Source organism: Carcharodon carcharias, chromosome 11, assembly GCF_017639515.1.
Source record: "Carcharodon carcharias isolate sCarCar2 chromosome 11, sCarCar2.pri, whole genome shotgun sequence".
Taxonomy (NCBI): domain Eukaryota; kingdom Metazoa; phylum Chordata; class Chondrichthyes; order Lamniformes; family Lamnidae; genus Carcharodon; species Carcharodon carcharias.
In genome coordinates, this window is record NC_054477.1 from 54,873,779 (window position 1) to 54,900,669 (window position 26,891).

General features: G+C 43.6%; 1 protein-coding gene across 9 annotated transcripts in view; it reads right to left on the bottom strand.

The window, feature by feature from the left end:
- The window catches only part of sgcg (sarcoglycan, gamma), a 1,081,295-nt gene that overhangs the window by 420,146 nt on the left and 634,258 nt on the right, over positions 1 to 26,891 (bottom strand). For all 9 annotated transcript variants that reach the window (XM_041199459.1, XM_041199458.1, XM_041199454.1 and 6 more), the window contains one exon: positions 14,276 to 14,395. In XM_041199459.1, the coding sequence (XP_041055393.1) occupies positions 14,276 to 14,395 (120 nt within the window). The remainder of the gene's footprint in view (positions 1 to 14,275; positions 14,396 to 26,891) is intronic.

The following is a 26,891-nucleotide window of genomic DNA, read 5'->3' on the forward strand; positions in this document are numbered from 1 at the left end:
CCTTAAGCAAGAGGTGTCAAAATAGACAGGGGCAGCAATCAAAACTGACGATAGAACAAAGGAAAGCAGTGTTTTAAAACCAAGTGACTCTGTTGTAATTAATACTGTTACCATGGAGCTATGAGGAAGGGTTCAAGTTCTTGAATGTAAATTAAAACTTCAAAAAAGCTAAACAATTGCTCTTGCAAGAAAAGAAATGGGCAAAACTTGTGCTGAGTGACAAAACAAAAATGAAGAAGAATTTAAAAGTCTGACCATTGACATAACCTTAGCAAGGTCTCAGCAGGAGAATAAAACAGGTAAAACATGTGATTAAATATATTTCCTGGAAAAGAAGACTGAAAGTTTACATTGTGGGGAGAATAGTAATCCTGCATTTAAACAGGAGAAGGACAGTTCACCTGTATGGTTGGCTGATGTTTTCTTTGCCTGTTTAGGCATTAAAAAGAGAATGGAGATCAGGAGTTAACACCTGAACAGAGTGGTTCAAAGACAGTGCTAAAAGGTCAACACCCTAATGACAAGGTAGTATCTGGTGTTAACAAAGAACAAAGGGAGGTGTTGAATCCAGAAAAATTGTCAGAAATCAATGACATTGTTTTGACAAAGTTAACCAGACCCAACCAAGTACACAATTTTCTATCTCAGGGCATGGAAAAGCTGTAAAAACTACTTGAAATGAGAAAGGAGTTCTGCTGTGATGAATGACATGAAGTGAAGCCACCAGTAATAAAATGAACTTTCCTTCAGAAGAGAGTTGGAATTGTAAGAATTCATATGAACGGAACTTTAATCCTAATTGTTATCTGAGATTGGGTGTGATGGGTTAAGCCTGATAATGCTGCCAACGTAGACTGTTAAATGGTGAAATGTGATAACAAGGGAGAATATTACTTGTAAGGTATATAGTAAGTTAGTTGTTAAGATGTTTAAAATGGTATATTTTGATAGTGTTGTAGAAAATTATTACTGTAGTCATTTTTCATTTTATGGGGAGGAGGTGTAATGTATGTGAGGTCTTATAAAATGGTTATGTTTTAAACTGTCTCTTAAATTTAAGGCAAATGGAGCAATGAAGAGAGTCATATGATATTCTATGAGTTCTGTCAGACAGTACGGAGGCTGAGGGCTATTAAAATGCATTTGTCAGGTTTAACAGCTGAAAACAAAGGCAGAGGCAGGCGTTTTTGTTATTGCAGACTTTCAGTCGCAGAGACTTTGAACAGGAACAGAGAGAGTGAGAGAGGCAAAGAATAGCAGCTGTTGCAGAGGCAAAATAAAATAGAGGTTTATACTGTTAGGTGAGGAAGGATGGGAGGAGATTCAAGTGGAGCATAAATGCTGGCATGGACTGGTTGGGCTGAATAGCCTGTTCCTGTGCTGTATATTCTATGCAATTCTATGCAATAACTTTTGATACATGAGGGGCAGGATTTTCCCCACGGTGGGTGGGCTGAGGAGTGGCAACGAAACAGACCGCTCCAACCACGATTTCATGCTGGTGGGTCTATTAAGGCCCGCCCAGCGTGAAACACAGCTCTGCACTGGCTGGAAGGGCCTATCAGCCACCAGGCCTAATGGCGGCCGGGTGGCCGGTTTAAAAGCGGCCCAGGTAGCCCCTGGAAGGCTGCCATGAAGGACGTCCGCTGAACCTTCACAATGGACCTGAGTGCAGCTGGACATGGCAGGCAGGAGTGCAGGTTGTGTGGGCACTGTTCTGATGAGTGTCTCGCGTCCTCCTGGAGGAGGTGGCTGCCTGGTGGGACACCTTTGTCCCCAGGAATGGGAGGAGGAGGCCACCGCACCTCACCAAGAGGGCATGGGAGGATGTGGCAGCAATGGTGAGCAGCCATAATGTGGTGTGGCACACATGGGCACAGTGCCAGAAGCACTTCAATGACCTGCTGCACTCAGGAAGGGTGAGTACCATGTTGGCGTAGGTCAGTATGCAAATGTGTTAAGGTCTCCCCGTGGATCTCAGGGGTGCTAAAGTCTGAGTGTGAACTGTCAATCACGCTGGAGCTGGCCAAGGGGGTGAGCCCTGGATGCTTGAACTTAGTGCCTTGCAGCTCAAGGGCCATGACTTGGAAGTGCCCTGCCAGGTGCTCCTCAGCTGGGGTTGGCTAGCCTGCAATGGCGCAATGTAGGTTAGAGTGGGCTAATCAATGCTCCTCTATCCTTTCAGGAGAAGATGGCCCACAACAAAATAGAAAGGTTGCGGATCGGCAGAGGTATCGCTAGCCTCTTAATCCTCTTGAAATAAGGGCAAGACGCTCTGGAGCTTGACAGCCAGCTCACCCCATGTGCAATTGCGCATGGAGAGGCAATGGTGCCAGATGAAGGTAAGAGTGCATTGCGCAGAGGTGAGACTTTTGGCTTGTGCAACCATTCTAGTGTAGTCTTTTCATTGATGTGATCCTCGAACCTGGAGTCCCCATTGATCATTGGAAGACGATGGCACCATGATGCAGATCTCCATTGTCTTACCAGGGTGCCTGGCATGTACAGTGACAGTGTGATCACTTTAACTAATGACATGTCCTTGTTCTCCCTTTCAGGTTCGCCAGCCATCGTTCATTCCCCAGATCCCGAAGGGCCACCCCTGACACCGGAGGACCACCGGGCGTCATTTGCACCTGTGTCACACCTGCTTTCTGAAGCAGGCACCAGCTCAGATACCAGCACCTTGGTGGGCATTAGAGTGGCGGCGAGTATTTTGGTGAATATTGTTGAGGGCACTTAACCATCGCGTGAGGTGCATGCAGAGGCAGAGAGTGCCCAGGGCGCCAGCAATCGGAGGACTGCTGGGGACCAGGACAATGCTTAGTGAAAGGCGGATGATGAGCCTCTGGAGTTGTTCATTAGGTGGCAGATGCTGGATGTCCAGTGAGGTGTGTGGGAGGATCTGGCAGAGATCCATGAGGGTTTGTGTGCCATGTTCTCTTTTGTAGATGAGTTCATGCGGAGCATAAGCACTGCGTTGACCCTCTTGGTCAAGCGCACTGCCTCCTTCATTGAGAGAGTCATGACTCTCATGGAGAGGCTGCTCCAGGGACGGAATTAGGGATTCCTGGGGTTGTGCATGGACCTGCAAGCCATCACACAGCAATGACCTCAGGTGGTCAGTGCCAGTGTGGGAGACGGATGAGGCACCCAGTATCCCAATTAGGTGCCCGTCCCTCAATGGTGTGCAGGGAGGTCCAGAGCGACCTCACATTGGAGCATGAGCTGCCTGTCATCTCTGTGGGCTCCTCTCAGGGTGCTCCAGATGATGGCAGCAGCTCCCCCCACCTCCGCCAGTGACCGTGGCATCTGATGAGGCTGTGGCAACTGGGGAGATGCCAGCCGTGGCACTGGCCACTCCCCCCCAGGCGGGGCCAGCACAGGCTCCACTGGCCAAAGGACGACGGCCAAGGTCATCATGGCCAACAAGTCACCAGAGTCAGCAGGCTGCCTCCAATGCTGGTGCCAGTGAGGGGGGAGCACCTAGATGTAGCACTCGCAAGCATAAGTTAAACGTACCATGAGCACAAGAGGGACAGGTTGTGGGTGATTTTATGTTCACTTATGTTTACTTTATCTATATTGGTCTGGGAATGAAGACTAGAGAATGTTATGTAAATAGTTTGGAATTGTCAAAATGAGATGAATTTTGTTTTTGTTGTCTTGGCCTGAGTATGCTTCATGTTTTCATTTTATTGGTGCAGGGTACACCAGTACATAATGCTGGCCACAAGTGGCTCAGAACTTTATTGCACAGGCACTGAGGGTTCTTTGTGTTCAAACAAAAGGATCCTTTCAGACTTCTGGGATGGAGGCGGCAACCCTGGCATGCGGTTGAAGCTGATCTTTGGTAGCCCAGCTGAAGGAGTATTGGATCAAGATGTCCCTGGTGACTCTGCCTATTGGAGATTACCAAGGTCTGAATCCATGCCCTCAGCATGCTCCTCACCGTGCACCTCTTCTGACTCACTACTGGATCCGTCATGTGTGGCCTGTGCAGCTATGTCAAGACCCTCTTCCTCCAGTGAGACCCCCTTGCCAGTGTCAGATTGTGGAGAGCACAGCATGCAACCACTATCAGTGACACCCACGCTGTGATGCATCCCCTGAATGGTCCAGGCATTAGAAATGCATCTTGAGAAGACCTGTGGTCCTCTCTACCACCGCCCTTGTGGAGGCATGGCTCCTATTACAATGCTGCTCTGCCTCTGTTCTTGGGTGGCAGAGAGACGTCATAAGCTTCCCCTTCAACGGATAGCCCTTGTCACCCAGCAGCCTTCCATCCAGTTGGGCTGGAGGGCTGAAGAGCCTCGGCACCTGGGGATGTCAGAGGATATAAATGTTATGGGAGCTGCCAGATTACCTTGCACAGACTAGCAGAATCTGCATCCTGTGATCACACACTATCTGCACGTCCATGGAGTGGAAGCCCTTCCTGTTGATGAAGGCACTCGGCTCACCTGCTGAGGCCTTGATGGCCACACGTGTGCAGTCGATTGCACCCTGGACATGGGGACTCCCAACAATCACTGCAAATCCTCTGGCTCGCTCAGCCTGACTGGCCTCATCCATATGGTAAAGAATAAAGGTCAGTACCCTTGATGCAACTGTGGACAGCTGAGTGGGAGACTCCACACGGATCCCCCACTGACCCCTGGAAAGAGCCAGAGGCATAGAAGTTGAGGGCCACTGTGACCTTTGGAGCTACTGGCATGGGATGTCCACCCATATATGAGCTGATCTCAGGGCCCAGTCATCTGGCAAATGGAGGTCATGCTGTCCCTTGAAAGGCTGACCCTCCTTCGGCATTGCACCTCAGGCATATTGAGGTAGCTGCATCGCTGCCTGTAAACCCTGGCAACAGGATAGTGGCATTTTCTGCAGCCCCTTTTGCTTTGGACTACCTGTGGGCCCTGCATCCCTTGTGCCTGTGCCTCTCCTTTCACAAGTCCCTCCCTGGAAGCTGCATAAGGACACGTGGCCTCCTCTCCCTTCTGCGCCTCTCTTCCCCCTTAGAGGAGGTGCCATCAGCGGAGACCACAATCCCCATTACCAGGGTAAGGGAAGGCTGTCTGACACCTGGAAGGATCCACATAGTCTGAATCCTCTGAGGGCCTTGTAGGCAGCAATGAGTTCTGAAATGAAGCCTGGAAATACGAAGAATGAAGGCCCAAACGGAAATGAGGCTGCCAAGTACCAATAAGCAACCAGCAGCAAACTATCTCCAAAACTCCTGACTACTCTGGCAATGTTGCTGACCCTTCTTATTCCACCCTTGGGTGAGGTTTGTGAAAATGTCAGCTAGCCACCTGCACGTGTTGCCTGTGCGACGAGCTGGAAATTGCACAGGGGAGAAACTGTCTAATTTTTAAACATATCCTTACACACATTTTGCACATCAATGGAAGAGGCGAAAAGTAATGAAAACATAACTTTTGATACATGTGGAGTGAATTAATTTAATCAAGCAATAATAATGAATTTAATGTTTACTCCATTTTCTGGTCACTGAAGCTGAAATAAATGCTGATCTGCTGCATTTTTACTCATTACCATTTTAATTTTCCCATCACAAAACACTGAGCTAAATTAACTGATATTTTGTATTTAACCTTTTAATAGAGACTACTTCTACTAAAATAAGTAATTTACAATTATGCATATTATATGTCGATTTGAGGCCAAAACTATAATGGAAAATTAATTTCATCAATGTGTAATACATAATCTGAAAACCTGAGTTTGTCAGGAGACAAATAGTGCAGTTGATTCATCGTAATAACATGTGATGTTTTGGTTCCCCAAATTCGATTAAGTATAGTAATTTCAGGAAAAGCAGCTTGTACTAGTTACTTCGAATAAACATTTTCCTTTCTTGATGTAGTCATGGAGCATACCTTTCAATCAGCAGGGCCCATCTTGAACAGACCAGTGATATCAATGTGCACACCCAGTCTATACATTGTTATAATGTTATATCTGTTGTTATAATGTTTCCTTAGGAAAGCTAGAAAAAGCGAATAGTCGCCACACCGATGAGCTGCACCATGGACTATAATACTTCGTCAAGAAACTTACATTTTTAGGCTTACTACAGACTTCCTGAACAGTCATAAACAATAGACTATTTTATGCATTCTTTAACTTTGGGCACTGCTTCAGCAACAGCACTATAAAGTAAATGAAGTGGCATTGCTGCCTCTAGAGGTATCATGTGCTGCATGAAGAGATTTTTTTTGCTGTATCTCTGGAGAAAGCAGTGCCATAGCAGCAAATATAAATGCTGCATCCACAAGATGAAGCCATGGCTGGGTTGAATGCTCAGCATGCAATAAAATCCAGCAACGAGCAATCGACCTTTCAGAGTGGCTGAGTTATCACAACTTCACAAATTTGCGCACGTGCAGTTTTTTTTTATCTTTGACAATAGTGCTGTGGAATGTAAAAGTAATGTTATAGTTTCAAGAAGATCTAATGTTTTTTAACATAAGGGCAGCAAATTACTTTTCATGATAGGAAGTATTGGGCCATGACTTACACTAGGGGAAGGATTATCACAAGATAGCAGTACTTTTGAGATCAGTAAAATATCTCTCCCATAATAAAGGACCTGTGTCCTATGTAAATATTTTTACCATTTCAATAAGTCATTCTTAGACAAAATTATCTTAGGATGGCCCTAAAAATGTATTTTTACTGTACTATATTTAAACTAACTGTTGTTGACCAGAACATCAAGAGTAGAACAATAAATATAGTACTGTAATACAATTACATCATGTTCGCTTTATCTTAGTATCAGCAGTAACAAAATAAAATCTAATGGTGAAGTTGAAATTTGTTTTAGTGGAGATGTCAGCATGGGGAACGAAGCACTTTAACTTATTTCACCTGCTGTCAACATAAAATCTTCGTAGGCTGATTATAGGGCAGGGAAAAGCACCTTAGTATCTTCTTGGCTATCTCTACATAAATTCTCCCTGCCATCTGTTTGAAACAAGGTTGAAACTATCCTGATTATTTGACACTGGACTCTTATCAGTTAAACAGAGGAAACCTTCACCCTAATAATCTTGGCTAGATTTGAATCAGGTCTCAGAGGTCAAGGTTCAACATTTTAACTCAAAGTGCCATCCAGTCTAAAGGCAAAATACTACAGATGCTGGAAATAAGAACAGAAAATGCTGGGAAAAAATCCTCAGGTTAGGCAGCATCAATAAAGAGAGAAAAACAGAGTTAATGTTTCAGGTCCGTGATCTTTCATCAGTACTGGGAAAAGTCAGAGAGGTTTTGAGCAAGGGGTGGGTAGGACAAGGACAAAAGGAAGGTCTGTGATAGGACGGAAGACAGGAGAGATTGAATGAAAGAAAAGTTAGTCCTCCAAGGCCAAACTGGAGAATGAAACAAGCAAAGGAAATACAATGGAGGAAAGTTTTTTTAAATTGTTGAACTCAATGTTGAGTCGAGAAGTGGCTAATTGAAAGATGAGGTGCTGTTCCTCAAGCTTACTGGCGCCTCACCTGGAACATTGCAGCAGGCCGAGGACAGAGATATCAGCCTGAGAGCAAGGTGGAGAATTAAAAAGCTGCATTTGCTTCCAATGCTATGCTGGGCACATGCGCCTTGATCACTGGCCCTGGAATTGCACTGCAGGCAGCAGAATCTCTCTGGGATCCCACAGTTTTCTTTATCCCATTTGATTTCCTTAACATTTTTCTTTTCATTTTTTTCCCCATTCTTTTGGGAAGACACCTTTCCTCCAATAAGCCATTTTGTCATAGCAGCATAGCCCCACTGCCCACCCTCTGTGGGGCTCAGAAACTGGGTGAATGGTTTCCAACTGGCACTGTTGTGTCTTCTGCAAATGGCAACATAGGATTCTGTGCATCCATGGCCAAGTGCGCATGCATTGACAGGTATCGGTGGCCACCTTGCATTGGCAGGAGACACAGTGGAATTAAAATGATGGGCTGCTGGAAGCTTGAGGACAGAATGCCAGCGTTCTGAAAAGGGGTCATCCACTTGTGAGCAGCAAATACAATAGGCAAGATTGCAATAAGTGCATAGCAATATACATATATCGCTGATTCACCTGGAAGAAGTGTTTGGGGTCTTGGACAGTGAGGAGAGAAGAGGTAAAAGAGCAGGTGTTACACCTCCTGCGATTGCATGGAAAGGTAGTGTGGGAATCGGATGGGGTTTTGGAGAATCTAGACCGGACCAGGGCACCTCGGAGGAAATGTTCCCTTCAGAATGTTGAAAGGGGAGGGGAGGAGAAGATGTGCTTGATGTTGGTGTCACACTGATCATGGCAGAAATGACCTGTTGAATACGGAGGCAGTAGGGGTGGAAGGTAAGGACAAGGGGAACCGTATCATGGTTCTGGGAGGGAGGAGAAGGGGTGACTGCAGAAGTATGGGAAACACGGTAGACATGGCCGAGGTCCCTGTCAACCATGGTGGGGGAGGATTTTCGTTTGAGGAAAAAAGAAGACATCTCAAAAATGCTGTTGTGGAAGGTTGTATCATGAGAACAGATGCAACAGAAATGGAGGAAGCGGGAGAATGGAAAAGAGTCCTTAAATGGTGTAGAGTGTGAGAAAGTGTAGTTGGGGTAGCTGGGGGAGTCAGTCGGCTTATAATGATATTAGTTGATAATCGATTGTCAGAAATGGAAACAGTCAAGGAAGGGAAAGGTTGGAGATGGACCATGGGAAACCAAAAGAAATTGAAAGTAAAGTTGATGAAGATTTCTAATTCTGGGAGAAAGTAGGACCCAGCACAAATAGTCATCAATTTACTGGGTAAAGAGTTGAGGAAGGGGGCCTGAATAAGACTGAAACAATAAATGTTCAGCATATCCCACAAAAAGGCAGGCATAGCTTGGGGCCCATGTGGCAACACCTTTTCTTTGCAGGAATTGAGTGGACTTGAAGGAGAAGTAGTTCAGGGTGACAAGAATCTCAGCCAGGTGGAGAAGGATGGTGGTGGATGGGGACTGGTTGGGCCTCCATTCGAGAAAGAAGCAGAGAGCTCTCAGGCAACCTTAATTGGGGATGGAGTTCTAGAGACAACATCCATGGGAAAGAGGAGATGATTAGGAAACTTCCAACAGAAGTTGGAAACTTTTAAAGTGACAAAGGGCATTGGAAGAGTCATGGATATAGGTAGGAAGAGACTGGATAAGGGGAGAAAAAGTAACATCAAGGTAGGAAAAAATTCGTACAATGGGGCAGGGATAGGCTGAAACAATAGGTCTACCAGGGCAGTCCTGTTTATGGATCTTGGGAAGGATATAGAAGTGAGCTGTGTAGGTTGAACATCTATGAGGTAGGGAGCCATGGAGGAACGATCATCAGAGGGGTTGAGGTCAATGACTATTCTGGAAACAATGGCTTTATGTTCGGTGGTGGGGCTATGATCCAGGGAAAAGTAGGAAGAAGAGTCGGAGAGTTGGCACTCAGCCTCTGCGAGGTAGATGTCAGTTCGCCAGACAACAACAGCATCCCTCCTTGTCAGCAGGTTTGCTGACAAAGTCAGGTTTAGACCTGAGAAAACAGAATGCAGCAAGTTCAGAGGCAGACAGGTTAGAGTAAGTGAGGGGAGCAGAGGAATTGAGACGGCAGACGTCATGCCAGCCAGTCTGTTATGTGAGATAGCAGTACAGCTGAGACACCAATCCTGCTATTTTTACTGGCGGGGGCTGGGGGGGCAGACACTGGGTGGTACTCCATGATATTTAATTAACTGGGGTCTTAATTGCATTGTAAAACACTGAATTTCATGTAATTTGAATGTATTCATGCAGCTCCTGCCTACCTGTAGTGGACATTTCTCCCAAAAGATGGCAAGCGTGTTGGGAACGGTGCACCAAGTATACAACTGCTACTTTTACTCTGCCCAAAGTCATTCTCATAGTGGCCTGGTTAAAATTGGGCCTACATTCTTCGCTCACCAAATATACTTAAAAACTGTTAAATATTAAATGCATAACAATGGGCAGAATTTAATTCCCCCACATCCACCACTGCTCCCCCCCACCACCTCCAACAGAGTCATGTGATGCTGGGGGCCATTTAATTGGGTGGGGAAGGATTTGGGGTGGAGAGCCCATCATCTTCATGACTCCCCCCTATCCTGATTAAGTCAGGGGATGGAAGATTGAGGTCAGCCTTCCAGCCACCTGGGTCAATTGAGGCCTTTAAGTGGACTCTTCCAGCTGCAGGGGGCCATGTGGGAAGACCCCCCCAGCTATGCCCTGACATTCACCCTGCGGGCGCAGGGATGGGACCCTCATGATCAGGCATCCTGTGCCCCATGGAGGCCCTGCCTGTGGCCAGGGCTGCCACCATTGAAAGAGCCCCCCTGCCTGCCCTCATCAGCAACATTCCCTACCCCCTGATGGGGCCTGCCGTACTGGCCCTGCAAACCCACCCCAATCACCTCTCTTTAGGGTTCTCCATCGTTGCTGCTTCACCAGTGTCTGCTATAGTCCCAGCACTGGTCGCCATTCCTAGTGGCACTGCTAGGATTGAGGAGTTACCAGCTCCCTTATTGGCTGGCAACTCTTGGAATTGGGATCTTTGCCTTTAAAGCCCTGGGATGCTGACTGCAGGCAATAGGCTGTCTGATAGATATTCCCATCGGAACTCTGGAAATGACAGTGGAGTTGCCAGCAGCTTCCTGGTTGATAGATGTGGGCACTACAGTGGACATTGAATTCAGCCCTACCTGGGTAGCTCCTGTCCATCATATACCAAGGCAGGAAGTTAAGCTTCAATTCAGCATCAGAGAGGATCTTTTGCCTGATATACAGAATTTGATAAAGTTCTACACAAACTCAGCTTCCCAGTCGAAACACTGACCATTCTAATAATAATACAAACCTATCGGGCTGATAATATGAAAAAAAATTTGGCAAAAGCTAGTCTTTGGATGTGACTTTTTTCATAAAGTTTTCTTGTAGCAGATATTTTGAATCTGGAACTTTACTAGGTCACCTTGGACAGTATGCATCAACCCACTTCACTTGGTACTCAGCTGTGAACTGTATGGAATTATGCTCAAGGTTATTTGCAAGGGAACATTCTATTTTACTAATAATTCCTGAGAAATGCCTCTTACAATTAATACAGTCTGGGGCCATGTATTGCCTATTTAAAGCTTGCAATTTTGAAACTTAGCAAATATGTTTACTTTCCTGATGTCTGTCCTTTTAGTGCAGGTTTCAACAAAATTGATGATTGTTCTGCAATTTTACTTAAGACTTTGTTGACCTAGTTCTGCTGTTAATATTGTTAAGCATCAACTTCATCCTGCTTAATTTATTGAACATTTAATTTAAAAAAAATGAGAGCAAAATATATGGAGCTCACTTTTGCTTGATATACATCGTTACAATTTTGCCTTGTCTCTTAACTTTAAAAGTGCCCGTGGGCTTAGGAAATGTTATAACTCCCTGGGCTTGCATGCTGCTTATCATGATGCTGAATAAAAATATAATACTACAGGAGTGCAAATATTAGAACAAAGAAATAACTCCATTACTATAATAACCTTCAATTATAGCAAGCGTTACATTTTAGAAATTAAAAGAAAATCTTTACATCATCAGCATTCTTTCCCTCTTGTTTGTAATGTCTGTCAATCCACCTGCATCTAGGCAACTTGCTACTCCTGGAGACTGGGCGAGGTGGGGTGTACTAAAGCCCCTCAGAAGGATAAAGTAGTGCCTCTTTGTAAGGGGTCTCCTAATGGCATTTACTTGCATGGAGTATGGTATCAACTGCCATAGTTCGCTCAAGAATCATTCTTCATGCATAAGCTGGACAATAAAAGTTGGAAAAAATAAAAGCAAAAAACTGCGGATGCTGGAAATCCAAAACAAAAATAAAAATACCTGGAAATATTCAGCAGTTATGACAGCAACTGCGGAGAGGAACACAGTTAACGTTTCGAGTCCGTATGACTCTTCAACAGAACTAAGTAAAAATAGAAGAGAGGTGAAATATAAACTGGTTTAAGGTGGGGTGGGACAAGTAGAGCTGGATAGAGGGCCAGTGATAGGTGGAGATAACCAAAAGATGTCACAGACAAAAGGTCAAAGAGGTGTTGAAGGTGGTGATATTATCTGAGGAATGTGCTAATTAAGAGTAGAAAGCAGGACTAGCAAGGTACAGATAGCTCTAGTGAGGGTGGGGTGGGGTGAAGGACTCGAAAAAGGCTAAAAGGTAGAGATAAAACAATGGATGGAAATACATTTAAAAATAATGGAAATAGGCGGGAAAAGAAAAATCTATATAAATTATTGGAAAAAAAGGGGGGGATCGGAAGGGAGGTGTGGATGGAGGAGAGAGTTCATGATCTAAAACTGTTGAACTCAATATTCAGTCCGGAAGGCTGTAAAGTGCCTAGTTGGAAGATGAGGTGCTGTTCCTCTCCGCAGATGCTGCCAGACCTGCTGAATAAAGTTGGCAGGCTATTTGATCATGAGGCATGGCCAGATCCATTTAAGATAGGCAATGGTTATTTGATGTTGATCTAGAGTATGGACCCTAATGGATAGTGTTCTTTTCTTTCCCATAGCTCAGGAGCACTGATCCCAATTATTTTGCTCCAATCACTGTCCTGGATGATACAAGCTGACACTGCATAGCCTAAGGATCTAACCTGGGACATCCTTCCCCACGACTGTACGGTATTACACCATTTAGTGCAAAAATCTATAGAAACACTTTGTATTTTCACATTCTGCTGGAGTGAATGGAGCTCAAATCAACATATAACATGACTGGAAGATGTTCAAATTCTTAGCAATTCATTTAATCTCCATTGTCACTGGCGAGAGTACTAAGATCAGCAAGTCTTTGAAGCTGACATACATTTAGCTTATGTGAAGCAGTATGATAATGTCCTCTCTTTCATCTTTACAACAGAATCTAGGGTAATGTCATTATGTAAACTGAGTTCCTGCCATACATTCAATGAAGTTATGGTGCTGGGAGGGGAAATAGTTCCTTGGGTGTTTTGGGCCAAAGAATTTGCCTCATCTACTCACCACAAGAACACAAAGGGGAGAATTTTCCCCCCATCGGGGGCGGGCGGGGTTTGTGCGGGGCGGGGTCCGTGCCACCATTTTACCTGGGTGGGCCAATTAAGGCCCGCTCAGCGCAAAAGAGCACAGAAATTTCCCTGAGGCACAGAGCTGTCTCGGGAGATTAGTTAAAACTCCCAAAACTTTAATAAAGAAAGGAAAAAATTTTAAGATACGTTCCCTCATGTGACAGTGTCACATGAGCTGAGACATGTCAATGAACATTAATGAAAAAATTTATTGAATTAATAAACCCTTCATGAAACCTCATCCCGCCTGGGCTTTTTGCCTGCCTGCCAACCTTAAGGTTGGACGGGCAGCTCAGTTTATTAGTTTAACTGATATTTAAATGGCCTTAATAGGCCTTTGATAGTTCGGCGGGCACACAGCTGACTCGGCTGCGCACCCGCCAAACTGAGAATCTAAATGACATGTGGTGAAATCAGGACGCCCGCCCGATGTCACCGCACGGCATTTTACACCTTGGCAAGTGGGCCCCACCCCAGCTTGCTGAGCCGAAGATTCGGGCCATAAACACTAGAATTAGGAGCGGAGGTAGACCACATGGCCTGTTGGGTCTGCTTTCCCAGTGAATATTATCATGGCTCATCTGCAGCTTCAAGTACACTTTCTCGCCTGTTCCCATGAACCCTTGATTTCCTGAGAGTCCAAAAATCTGTCCATTCCAACCTTAAATGTATTCAACGATGGAGCATCAAATTGAATTCCACAGCCTCACTACTCTCTATGTAAAAGAAGTTCCCTTCCTCTCTATTCTAAAACTCTAGCAGTTAAACTTGTGCCAGAGTTTAACTCTGAAATTATTGTTAGAAACTAACCTTAAATTGTGGCATTGAAATTGTTCAATTTTGCATCACTCTACTTAGGAGGGGGGTGCAATGTTACAGATGTCCTGATTTTAGTGAGTGCAGGAAACAGAGTGCGCAGTGATAGAAGAAGGTGGTAAACCCCTGAGTAAAAACACACACACATGCGCACACACACATACACATTCTTTCTTTCTTGGGGTCGGATTGGCCATGTGAACATTTCCAGTGGATTTTCCTACTGTCCATGGCATTTACTTCAGAGTTCAGAGTTCAGAGTTTTAAGTAGCTGACTTAAGTTGCATGCCTACTACCTTGTCTTCTTGATGTGAGCAGTTTGTAACATTCGATACCTGTGACTCGAAGTCTATCAGCGCCGACCACCACTTCGTTCTCATCCGCAGAAAATAGCATTCTGCCAGTGTTTGAATTGACTTCAAAGTGCTTTCCATGAGCTTGCACTGTGCTGGGTCCTTGAGCCAAAAGATAAACAATATCAAAATAAAAGAAGGTCATGACATGTGAAGATTTCCTGAAGGGAGAAAAAAATCAATATCAAATCATCTTGTGAGAGAGTGCTTCAAAAATGTTATTGATGTATTTTGAAACAAAGGGCAAAGTTTTAACAGCAATAGCAGTGGCAGATGTGGTTGAAAAGTTTCTAAGCTCTTTTTGTTTCTTGGGTGCTCCAACAAATGGACAAAAAGCTACAATTTTCAATGGTGAATACAAAAGCATTGTAAAGGGCAGAGTAGACATAAAATGGCAATAAAATTATCTGTAACACAATTTTACAATCATCTAGAGAATTCCTCTTACTGCAGTGTAAATCAAGAAAAATAGGCAAGTTGAATAGAACTTTAGAAATGGAGATTAGGTAATCTTCAGCAAATATAGACAAAGGAAACACACAAAAGCTTATCAAAACATTTCTCTAAAATAGTAATTACTCCATGCAATCCTTATCCCAACTCCACTTTATTGTGAACATGAAACTTTACTTTGTCCTTTAACCTTTGCAAACTGTTCAAGTTGTATGTTAAAAATCACCTCTGGCTGGACTGCCGTGTTGCTTTATTTTGTAGTAGTCAATGGTGCCTGCCTGCTGGTATGAGGTGTTCAGAGTCCATATGGTACACTATGGGAAGAATTTTCCCCCCGGTCGGGGAGGGGTGGTGATGGGAGGGGTGGGGGGGATGGAAGTGCAGGAGCGGGCATGTCCATGCGCGCCTCCGATTTTACATGGGCGGGCCAATTAAGGCCCTCCCAGCGTGATGGTCCGCCAGGAAGTGCTATGCGCTCCCTGTCCGGGCGAGGGTGGATTCCCTAAGCCAAGAGTACTCTCTTTCACGCATGCGCGCAAAAGAGCACACTCATCCCCTTGAGGCTAAGTGCTGCCTCAGGGAGATCGAAGTCAAATTCAAAAATGGTCAATGGACAAAAATAAAATTTCCCTGACATGTCCCCTCATGTCACATGAGTTGGGACATCTCCATCACTATTATTCAAACTTTTATTACATTTTAAAAAATCCTCATGATACCCTTTCATATTTTTTCTGAAGCCCGCCAGGGCTCTTGGCCTGTTCAGTTAATGCAACTTAAGGTTGGATGGCAGGTCCATTAATTACTTCAATTAGTTTTTAAATGGCCTCAGTAGGCCATTGACAGGTCGACGGGTGCACAGCTGACTCGGCTATGCCCCCGCCCACCTGAAAATTGAAATGACATGGGATGACGTTGGGAGTTCTGCCCAACAACATCAACGTCATGTTACATGTTGGCGAGTGAGCCCGCCCCCCTGCTCGCCGACCTCAATGTCCTGGCCTGTGGATGGCGGGCTTTGGAATGGAGTTTCTGAATCCTCTTATTGTAAGTTCATGATCTCAGCCATGCAAGAAAAATTATTGGGAGACCCCCTCAGGCTGTTATATTCATAATAGAATTAGTAGAACGGCCTGAGGGAAAGATGGCCAGCTTACAGGTTGTGCCAAGAGAAATAAAAGAGGAGAGAAAAAAGCTTTGTGCTTTCTTCTCCCTCCCCATTAATGATTTATATTTGTGACATTAGGATGGCCTGACTCAAAGCAGGATGTTGAGCTGTCCTGGCCCTGGATCCCTGAGGAACAAAAATGAAAATTGAACAAGTTGAAGTTTAGCTGCAGGCAAATCAGAGTGAACTGCCATTTTTGGATGAATTTAATTTTTAATAGGCCTCACTTATATTCCATCCACTATTCCTTCTGCCTCCACATCCCTTTAGAATCCCGTTCTAAAGGCTTTCATGCAACAGCATATCTCTTAGTTGAACTCTTCTAATCAGGACAACAGTAATTGGCTTTCTCAATGCATTTCAGTTCAGTCAGTTGTCTGTTTTAAGTCAAAGTTGATTTTCATAGCTCATCCTTACTTGCCAACGATAATATTCAAGGACAAACAATGTAGTCAGCTGGATATAGATTGTTGCTTTGTTCCTAACTAAAGATATTAATCCTTTAGCAGGGCCCGCCAGTGACAGGCCCATTGAAAACTCCTAGCAATGGGTGCCCACCTGGTCCACTGGGAAGGAGGTCTTATGTCAGCCATGATCTGCCATCAGAACTTGAGCCTCTTCAGGCACTAGCGTTCACATGTCGAGAGAGCTGATCCCCCGCCTGTGGACCCTGTGTTGGGGGATCTCTCCTCCTTGGAGCTGGATCTCTGCGTCCATCCCTCTGCCCTGTGGAACAGTATGTGGCTGAGGAGAAAGCAGCTGGTGCTGCTGCTGGTGTTGTTCCTGTTGCTGCTGTTGGTGGTGGTAGTGCTGCTCCCCCTGTTCCTCATCAGAGGTCCAAGGTAGAACTTCATGAGCTGCTCCCATACTACGCTGAATGTTGACAGCAGGGAAGTGCAGGTCAAGGTGAGCGAAGTCCAAGACAGATGAACTGACTTCCAGGAAGTTGAAAATCACTTGTCAAACAGTGGAAGCATACTCTTAGAAGCAGTGCTGCAGCAAGACATGGCTTCAGCTGTTCGGTTCATTGTTTGAAAGCTTCCCAGCTTGCCAATGAAGAAGCACTCCCAACTGAGCTCTTGCACTCTAGCTGACCCTGGTGAATTCCACACAGCTTTGGAAACCTGTGTGCTGACTGGTAAAGTCAAAATGCTGGGTTAAATCCTCAGTTAATTGTCTCCTTGAATATTTTAATTTCTTACCTGACAGCTCCATGAAGGTTACCCATTTGCCTGAAAACTCACCTGGATTAAATCCGGAAGTAGATGGGATGATATTGGACCCCTGACCTGGGCTTTAACTACCCCCAACCGACACCCTAAATTTAAGATAAAGAACCTTACCTGCCTGAGCCATATGGCCCACAAACTCCCTCCTGACAGAATTGACCTGACAAGGTGTTGTCTATGCCTTTAAGGGATAGCAGCATGCCATTGTAGTATAATAAGGGTGCTTGGCAGATTAAGGGTTAATGTGGGACTGGAGAACAGTACTGCCCGTGGTGCGATGTAGAGAGTCATTTGACAGTAGACTGTGTGATTGAGTCTGGAAGAAGCCTGCATGGGACAGCACCCATGCGTGGCAGTACCTTGGATATGTATATAGATATGGGTTAATAATAAATGATTTACGTTCAACTATACAAGCCTCCAAGCCTCATAGTGAGACACCAAATGAACCTTTACAACACGGTGGCAGTGCAGGATGGAGCCTGAAATCCCAGAGAATCTGAAGAAGGAACCTTGATTCTCAAAACATGAAAAACTAAAGAAAGTGAAGCCTGACCTGAGAGAAGTGCACCTAAATTGAAGACATGGTTGGAGATCACCTAAAAAGAAATTGAAGACACAGTTGGAGATTGCCTAAATTAAAAGCTCCATCACAGACGTGGAGACTGAAGGACTCCACCAGGGCATATGGAGGTCCATTGCCAGACCTGATCAAAGGCAGAGTCAAGGAACCTGGCCAAATCACAAGAAGGGTGAGCAAAATACAGTGAAAAAGCTGAACTTACCTTTTAAAATAGGCAGCTATCAAGATTAGCACATCTAGAGTGCAGCTGCAAGAAAGCTGCAGCAAGAGCCCCAGCCAGCGCCATATGTGGTGGCCGAGCTGGTCTGAAGTAAAAAAGATTACAAAATGGTAGGCAGGGTAAACAAAAAAATTGACTTGAAATTGATCTTCATGGCTCAGAGGAGTGAATTGTTGACAAGCATGATTAGGTTTAGAGATTTTTTTTTGTGCGTTGAGAAAAAAACAGTCCTGTTGAAGCAACTGGAGCCTCCCAAAACTGACAACCACAGGAAGAAGAGAGAGGAAAAAAGAACAGTTTCTGCATAGACATTCTTAAAAGAGCAAAAACATTTAAAGCTGTAACTACAGAAAAATATTAAATGACCATGGAGCAAAAATGCAACTTACCAGGTCAGTTTGGCGTCATTCCAGGGCTAAGCCTAACAAACAATTGGGTGTCCTGGAGAAGGACATTTTTAAATTATCAGAGTGCATCAGGTCTAGGTACAAAATCTGAAGAAGTCCAGATTAATATATTTTTACACTCATTTGATGAACTTGCTGACAAAGTAATCCTAATGAAGTGCATTGATAAGTTCTCAACCAGCTTCAATTAAATATTAAATGCCTTTGATGAACGTTTCAATCTTCAAATTGAGGACCAGAGCTTAAAAAGAGACAAAGAGAGGCCCCAGCAAAGTGATGAAAAGGAAAAAGACAGCACATGAACAAACTACACAATGGTGCCAGAGAGGCACAGAACTTTCTTGAAGTCCTAAGGATCTACCTTTTTGGGCAGCTCTAAACAGAAGTCCCAAATTATTTCCTTTTCAAAGACACTGGCGTGTTTCCAGAACTGTACCAGAAGCCGTTAGTGAACAACAAGGAAACAGACCTGTGGTGGAGAAAGAAAAAGCAGAAATAAAATCAGCAAGTGTTCCTATCAAAGCTGAACTGGAAGACTTGAAGCACAAGATTCAAGCTAGGTATATATTTTTGGAAACATATGATGGACTGTAATCTTCAATGAACTATGCTGTTCGAGATCTGAACAAACAAAGGAGGAAATAATGACCTTCAATTCCACCATTGCCAAATCAAAGCGGCAGTTGGGAAAATTCAACCAGCTATATAGCCGGGCACAACAGCAGGCAGAAAAGGCACATAAATAAGTTGTGACCCTGAAAGACTCTTTGAAGATTCAATATGTAGCCATGGAAAACATGAAAAGCTAAAAAAGATGTTGAATATTACTTCAGCAAAGGCAGCTTTGGAACAATCAGTAGTGACAGTGCAATGTACTGAAGTACAGTGTGAATTGGAAAGAGGTCAACAAGAAAATAAACAGTTGAAAGAACATATGGTTTTCCCAAGATCAAATGCAAAAGGAGCACCTTGCAGCATGAAGAAATGAAAACTATCTTGAAAAGCAGAATGGAAGAACAGCAGAAGAAACTTGAGGAGTCTCTTGAATTACAAAAAGACTCAAAATGAAGTAATTGAGCTTCTCAAAGAAAAGAAAGCCCTGTTGTAGGACCTTCATACATTACAAGGGTCCCCTAAGTCAAAGTTTGTTCCTCTAGAAGGTTATGAAGAGAAACAAAATGAATTTGATGTCACTCTGAACGAACTGAAGAATTAGCTGGCGGAGGAGACTCAGCAATGTTTTACATTTCAGGAGGAAGCCAAGAGCTCCAAGAAAGAGACTGCACAGCTGAAGAAAAAGGTTGGATGTTTGGAAGAAAACTTGGAAAAATATTATGGGCAGAATTTTCTGCCTGTCAGTTGGGTGGGCCTGACCCAATCTCTGCCTGGTGGGGAGCCAATCCCCGCCGGAGAAGCGGCCTGCGCCACCATTTTACGTGGGCGGGCCAATTAAGGCCTGCCCAGCGTGACGTCCGGCGGGAAGTGCTATGCGCTCCCTGTGCGGGCAGGGGGGATTCCCCAAAAGTGAGACTGCGCTCTTTCACGCATGCGCATGAATGAGTGCACATCTCCCTGAGGCTAAGTGCTGCCTCAGGGAGATTGCTTACACTTTTAAAAATATTAAAAATAGAAAAAAAAATTCCCTAACATGTCCCCCTCATGTGACAATATCACATGAGATGGGATATGTTCATAAATTATAGTAAAACTTTATTAAACTTTTTACAACCCTGCATGAAATCTCATCCTACCGTGGATGAGGTTTCATGTTTTTTCTAGTTCCCGCTGGGGCTCCTGGCCTGACCGCCAACCTTAAGGTTGGACGGGCAGGTCCTTTAATTGTTTAAATGATCCTGTCAATGGCCTCAATTGACCATTGAAAGGTCGGCAGGTGCACAGCTGATTTTGCTGTGCTTCTGCCTTCCTGAAAATTTAAATGGGGCGGGATGACGTCAGGGGTTCCGCCCAACATCATCCCACATTATTTTACACGTTGGTGAGCGGGTCTGGCCCCCTGCTCGCTGACGGCAAAATTCTGCCCTATATTTCCAAAGAAATAAACATGAAATGAAAATCAGGGACCTAGACTGTCAAGAAAAAGTTGACAGCAGTTGCAAGAGAAAGTAGTAGATCGCACAAAGAAGCAAGAAGAGTCTCCAAAACAAACTAGCAGAGGTAAAATTCAAGAATGTGAGCTTGATTGGTAGCACACATGAATTAGGCTCTGTTAAGGAAAAACTGATCAATGCAGAGAAATAACTTTCAAGTATGAAAGAGGAGTTTGCTCATGCCAAACAAGAACTGATGAGGATACTGGAATGTGACTCGCAGAAAGTTGAACGCTTGAAACAGGACTTGAAATGCCTAAATGATAAACTTGTGGAAGCAAGCTCAACAAAGATAGGTCTTCAAGTAAAACTTGATGAACTTCAAGCATCTGAGATCTCTATTAAGTATCATGAAAAATGCCTGGGACAGGAGAAGGAATTGCTGATGAGTCAGAATAGTTGGTTGAATGTGGAAGTAACAACCAAGGTCAATGAAGTTCTTGAACTTTGATCCAATCTGAAGAACATGAAAGATGAGATGCACAGTATGGAAGAGCAAATCCAGACTTTAAATGCAGAAAAGGAAAACTCGAGGAAACAGATTGATGATCTATCGAGTGAATTGAAAGAATTGAAGGAGCAGTCAGTGGCCATGGAAGAAAGATTCGGAAAAGAACTGAATGCCCAGGTGAAGTTGTTAAGTGTGTTTAAGGATTTCACAGATAACTCTGAAACAAAGACAACTGAACTCACCAGAGTAGTTGATGAGCTGAATGCAAAGGGTCAAAAGCTTGCAAAAAGATGGAAAATAAGACAGTAAACAAATATTCGGTTGACACTGTGCAACAAGTGGAAATGAAGGTTCCATTTTTGAAATGTCAATGTCCAGGAAGAACATGGCAGGCCCCACAGAAAAAGTCCACTGTAAGAATGAATGGAGTGCACATTTTCTTTGGAAAAAATGGGACAAGCCCACGGCTTTCGAACAAAGCAAACGGGGTGTTGATAAAAAGAAACACAACTCAAATGAGCATAAAAAGTGAAGCAAATGGAGATAACCAAGTACTGAAAATACAGAGTACTACAATTTCAATGCCAACCTGACAAAGCAAACCCAAAGCAACTGAGACTACCATTCCTTCAAATGTGACAGAACAAGATCTTGAATAATTGTCAAGCCTCAAGACCATCTGAATTGATAAAGTCCAAGACTTTAGAGGGGATAAGGGATAGCAAATAGTGATTGTATTGTAAATAGTTAAACTTCGTTGGAAGGGGGGAAAGTTTTCTTTTAAAAATAAAAGGGAATTTGTATATGCCTTTAATATGCTATTGTAGTATAAGGGTGTTCAGCAGAGCAAGGGTTAATGTGGGACTGGAGAACAATACTACCCACTGTATGATGTAGAGTCACATGACAGCAGACTGTGTGATTGATTCTGGAAGGAGCCTGCATGTAGACAGCACCCATGCGTGGAAGTACTTTGGAAATGTACATAGTTATGGGCTAACAATAAACAGTTTATATTCAACCATACAAGCCTCCAGACCTTAGTATTACACCAAATAAACCTTTACAACAGGGGACACCGTCATTATTGCCCTACTTAGACCTCTGACTCAAATAGGGTCTCGATGACCTTCTAATCTGATTCCATATGTAAAGAATTTGCCTTTGCCTTTCTGAGGTGTCCTGCTCGACTGAGCAAGTCATTATCAAGACATGAAAACAAAAATGCTGGAAAAACTCAGCAGGTCTGACATCATCTGTGGAGAGAGAGACAGAGGTAACGTTTTGAGTCTGTATGACTCTTCTTCAGATCTAAAGAGAGGTAGAGATGTGGTGAAATATATTTTGGTTTCGGGGGTGGAACCGGTGAAGCTGGATAGAAGGCCAACAATAGGTGGAGGCAAAGGAGAGATGGCAAAAATGTCATAAACAAAAGGCTAAAGAGTTGTTAATGGTGATAGTACTGGCTAAAGGAGATGCTAATGGTGACATTAAGAAAGCAAAATGTGATAATGGCTGGACCAGGGTAAGCACTCTGGAAAGTGACAGATGGCCCTAGTGGGGTCAGGTAAGGGGAGAGGAGGTGGTGAGAAGAAAGATCGAAAATAGGCTAAAAACCGGGGATAAAACAATGAATGAAAATGGAAATAAATTTAAAAAATAATAATAATGAAAATAAGTGAGGAAAAAAATTCATAAAAATTTAAAAAATAAAAATGAATATGGAAAAAAGGAGGATGATAAAGGGGGATGAGGATGGAGGTGAGAGTTCATGGTCTGAAGCTGTTGAACTCAAAGTGAAGCCACTCCTCCATCACCTCCAACACCTCAACCCCCTCCCACTGCACTTTCCTATGCAATTGCAGAAGGTGCAACACCTGCCCCTTTTACTTCCCCCTCCTCACCGTCCAAGGGCCCAAACACTCCTTCCAAGTGAAGCAGTGCTTCATTTGCACTTCCCTCAATTTAGTCTACAGCACTCGCTGCTCCCAATGCGGTCTCCTCTACATTGGAGAGACCAAACGCAGACTGGATGACCGCTTTGTGGAACACCTTCGGTCTGTCTGCAAGTATGACCCAGACCTTCCTGTCACTTGCCATTTCAACACTCCACCCTGCTCTCATGCTCACATGTCTGTCCTTGGCCTGCTGCAATTTTCCAGTGAACCTCAACGCAAATTGGAGGAACAGCACCTCATCTTCCGACTAGGCACTTTACAGCCTTCCAGACTTAACATTGAGTTCAACAACTTAAGACCATGAACTATTGCCTCCATCCCCACCCCCACTTTTTCATCCCCCTTTTTTCCATATTTATTTTAATATTTTTAATTTTTATTAATTTTTTTCCCACTCATTTTCATTATTATTATTTTTAGAATTTATTTCCATTTTCATTCATTGTTTTATCCCCAGCTTTTAGCCTATTTTCGATCTTTCTTCCTACCACAGTCCCCTCCCCTTACCCCATCCCCACTAGGGCCATCTGTCACTTTCCAGAGTGCTTACCCTGGTCCAGCCATTATCACATTTTGCTTTCTTAATGTCACCATTAGCACCTCATTTAGCCAGTACCGCCACCATTCACAACTCTTTGACCTTTTGTTTATGACATCTTTTGCCATCTTTCCTTTGCCTCCACCTATCGATGGCCTTCTATCCAGCTTCACCTGTGCCACCCCCCTTAATCAGTAAATATTTCACCACATCTCTACCTCCCTTTAGATCTAAAGAAGAACCATATGGACTGAAAATGTTATCTCTGTCTCTCTCTCCACCGATGCAGTCAGACCTGCTGAGTTTTTCCAGCACTTTTTGATTTCGTTTCAGATTTCCCGCATCCGCAGTATTAATCAAGACATGGCAGGAAGGCAACAGAATGACAGTGGGTAAGCCCCCGCCCTTGATTTAATTGATTTCTGCCAGAGGGGATTAAATTTGAGGCTAATATTTCAGAGAGCAAGTGTTAAATCTACAGAACATATGGAAACAGTGGAAGCAGGATTGATTCATTTAATTGAAAATGGGATTGATTTTTGTCAGAAAATAACATTTTTGGACACAAAATATGAATAATTATGGGATTCTTTGAGTAATTTGAGACATGACATGTGGTAAGTATGACATGCTTGGGAGGAGCAGTGTGTTGTGTCCAAAGTGCCATTTTTGGTCTGTTGTAGGCTAATTGTAGAGCTTGATTAGTCAACAACTTCAATATTGTATCCTATGACTGCCAGAATGGCTGAAGGTAAACTAGATGGACTTGGCTCTTTTTTTGCCTAAAAGTTCCTATGCCCTATCTGATTGTATTGTTTGTAAGCCTTACTAACAGCATTCTCTCCAATCTACCAGCTCTTCTCCTACACTTGATAACATTGATTGTCTGTAACGGGTATACTTGATCTGTCCATCCTGTTAAGCCATAGGTTTACAAACTGGAACCCATAAGGGGTAATTAGTGATCATTCACTGAAAGATCATAATAATAACTCTGTAAAAGTACAGAGTCGATGAGGAGAATTCTCATGATGGCAGCAGAAGGGTTGACTGGAGGACTGAGGTCTGAGCTGAGACTGAGTCGGACAAATTTCTTAGGGCAGAAATATTAGGTATACTCCTTCCTTAGCATTGAATCCCCTGTGCAGCATCTAGTCAGGAGCCGAAGAGGAGAAATTGGTCCCTATTTCTCAGCTTGCAGGGCAAAATAAGTCATAACAAGAGAGATGAGTAGCAGAAAGGGGGAGGCCCCAGAAATGTCAGGCCACAGACATCATTCAAGAAAGCTACATCCACAACTATAAGAATAGAGAACATTGAAGAGATGAGAAGGTGAAACTGGAGCTCTTCCCCAGGCTGAGAGTCAGTGCCCATCTTTCCAATGTTATTCCATCATCTCACTCGTGCATTTACTCATCCTGACACAGGCATACACTCAAGCACATCAATATGGCAGCATAATGTGATGTAATCGGTAGCTGCAAGGGAATCCTGCAGCTAGCAGTCTAACATATGTTAAGAAAGGATCAGTATTGGTGAGAAGGGACAGGCTAAATCAGCAGTGAAGGAGCAGGAACTGTTGTCTGAAAAGCCAGTTTGTATCTGCTTAATCCGCGTTAAGTGTCACAAATCCTGCACGCAACCAATAAATTAAACATTTGGGATCTTAGTGGCAAAGAAAACTAATTTGACAAAATGTGTCAAATCTCGTTTAATATCATTCCTGTGATGTGCCTTAAAGCCACTATATCAATACAAATTGTTAGTTTATAATGTCATTTTATAATTTTTTGCTGTGTTTTGCACACACTGAATCACTGAAAGCATTTTATGGGTCATAGGTCATTTCTCCTCTCGCTAATCGTTATGGTTAGCTTTACAACCTAACTGGACATTGATTAAAAGTGCCCAAATGATTATCTCCCTCAGCATTACGCACACTTTCATCTTCTTCATCTTAAAGAGCTGTTTTTCTAAATGATTTTTTTTAATGGATGTGTTCTCAGACTACTGAAAAGAAGACGCTAATGGTTTTTATGACGTTATTAATTAACTCAACTTCATGAAATTTGCTTCAGGGTTTCCCTGCAAGGATACTGTTAAATCCTTGCACACTTTTGCAGCATGCTTCATTAGCACTACACTCTGCCTATTACATTTTTAATGAAACAGCCCTCCTTCAGAAGTGAATATCAGCATGGTAATGACAAAAACTTTTAAAAATATACAGAAGCAACATTGAGCAGAAATGTATTATTTTTGACAGAGAGACGGATAAGATCTCCTACTATGAGCTATCTTGTCTTGCAAGCTGAGTAATAGAGACCAATATTTCCTCTCTGGGTTCCTGCACTGGATGCCTCACAGGAGGCTCACCGCTTACAGAAGAGTGTACCTAATAGCTTGGCCCCAGGCGTTTTGTCTGACTCAGGCACAGTCTTAGCTCAGCCTTGTCCTCTGGTCAACCCTTCAGCTACCAACATGAGGTTCTTCTCATCCACACTGTACTTGCACAGTTTTATCATTATAATCTTTCACTGAATAATTAATAATCACTCTCTGTGGCTTCCAGTTTGTAAAGCTATGGCTTGGCAGGATTTGATTTAGTGACATATTTTTAAATAACCTGGGCAAGCTGGCAGAAAGCAGCTTCTAAAATTAGAATAAAAGCAAAATACTGCGGATGCTGGAAATCTGAAGCAAAAACAAAAATAGCTTGAAAAACTCAGCAGGTCTGACAGCATCTGCAGAGAGGAAACAGTAATGTTTCGAGTCCATATGACACTTCATCAGAACTAAGGAAATAGATAAATAAGGTGAAATATAAGCTGGTTGAGGGGGGTGGGACAGGTAGAGCTGGAGAGAGGGCCAGTGATAGGTGGAGGCAAAGAAGAGATTGCCAAAGATGTCATAGCCAAAAGGAAAAAGGGGTGTTGACGGTGATGATATCAGCTAAGGAATGTGCTAATGGTGACATTAAGGACGAGCAAGTGGCAGATGGCCCTAGTGGGGGTGGGGTGGGGGGGAAGGGATCGAAATGGGCTAAAAGCTGGAGATAAAATGATAGATCGAAATAAACTTAAAGAAAAGAAAAATGTTTGTAAAAAAATGATAGATTATTGGAAAAAGGAGGATCAGAAAAGGGGTGGGGATGGAAGAGGGAGTTCATGATCTGAAATTGTTGAACTCAATGTTAAATCTGGAAGACTGTAAAGTGCCTAGTCGGAAGATGAGGTGCTGTTCCTCCAGTTTGCATTGAGCTTCACTGGAACAATGGAGCAGGCCAAGGACAGACATGTGGGCATGACAGCAGGGTGGAGTGTTGAGTGCACCTATACGGCAGCTTCTGAAATTCTAGCTCCTGTTTCATATAGAAGCAGTTTACTCCCAAAGTGGTATAAAAGCAAAAAACTGTGGATGCTGGAAATCCAAAACAAAAATAAAAATACCTGGAAAAACTCAGCAGGTCTGGCAGCATCTGCG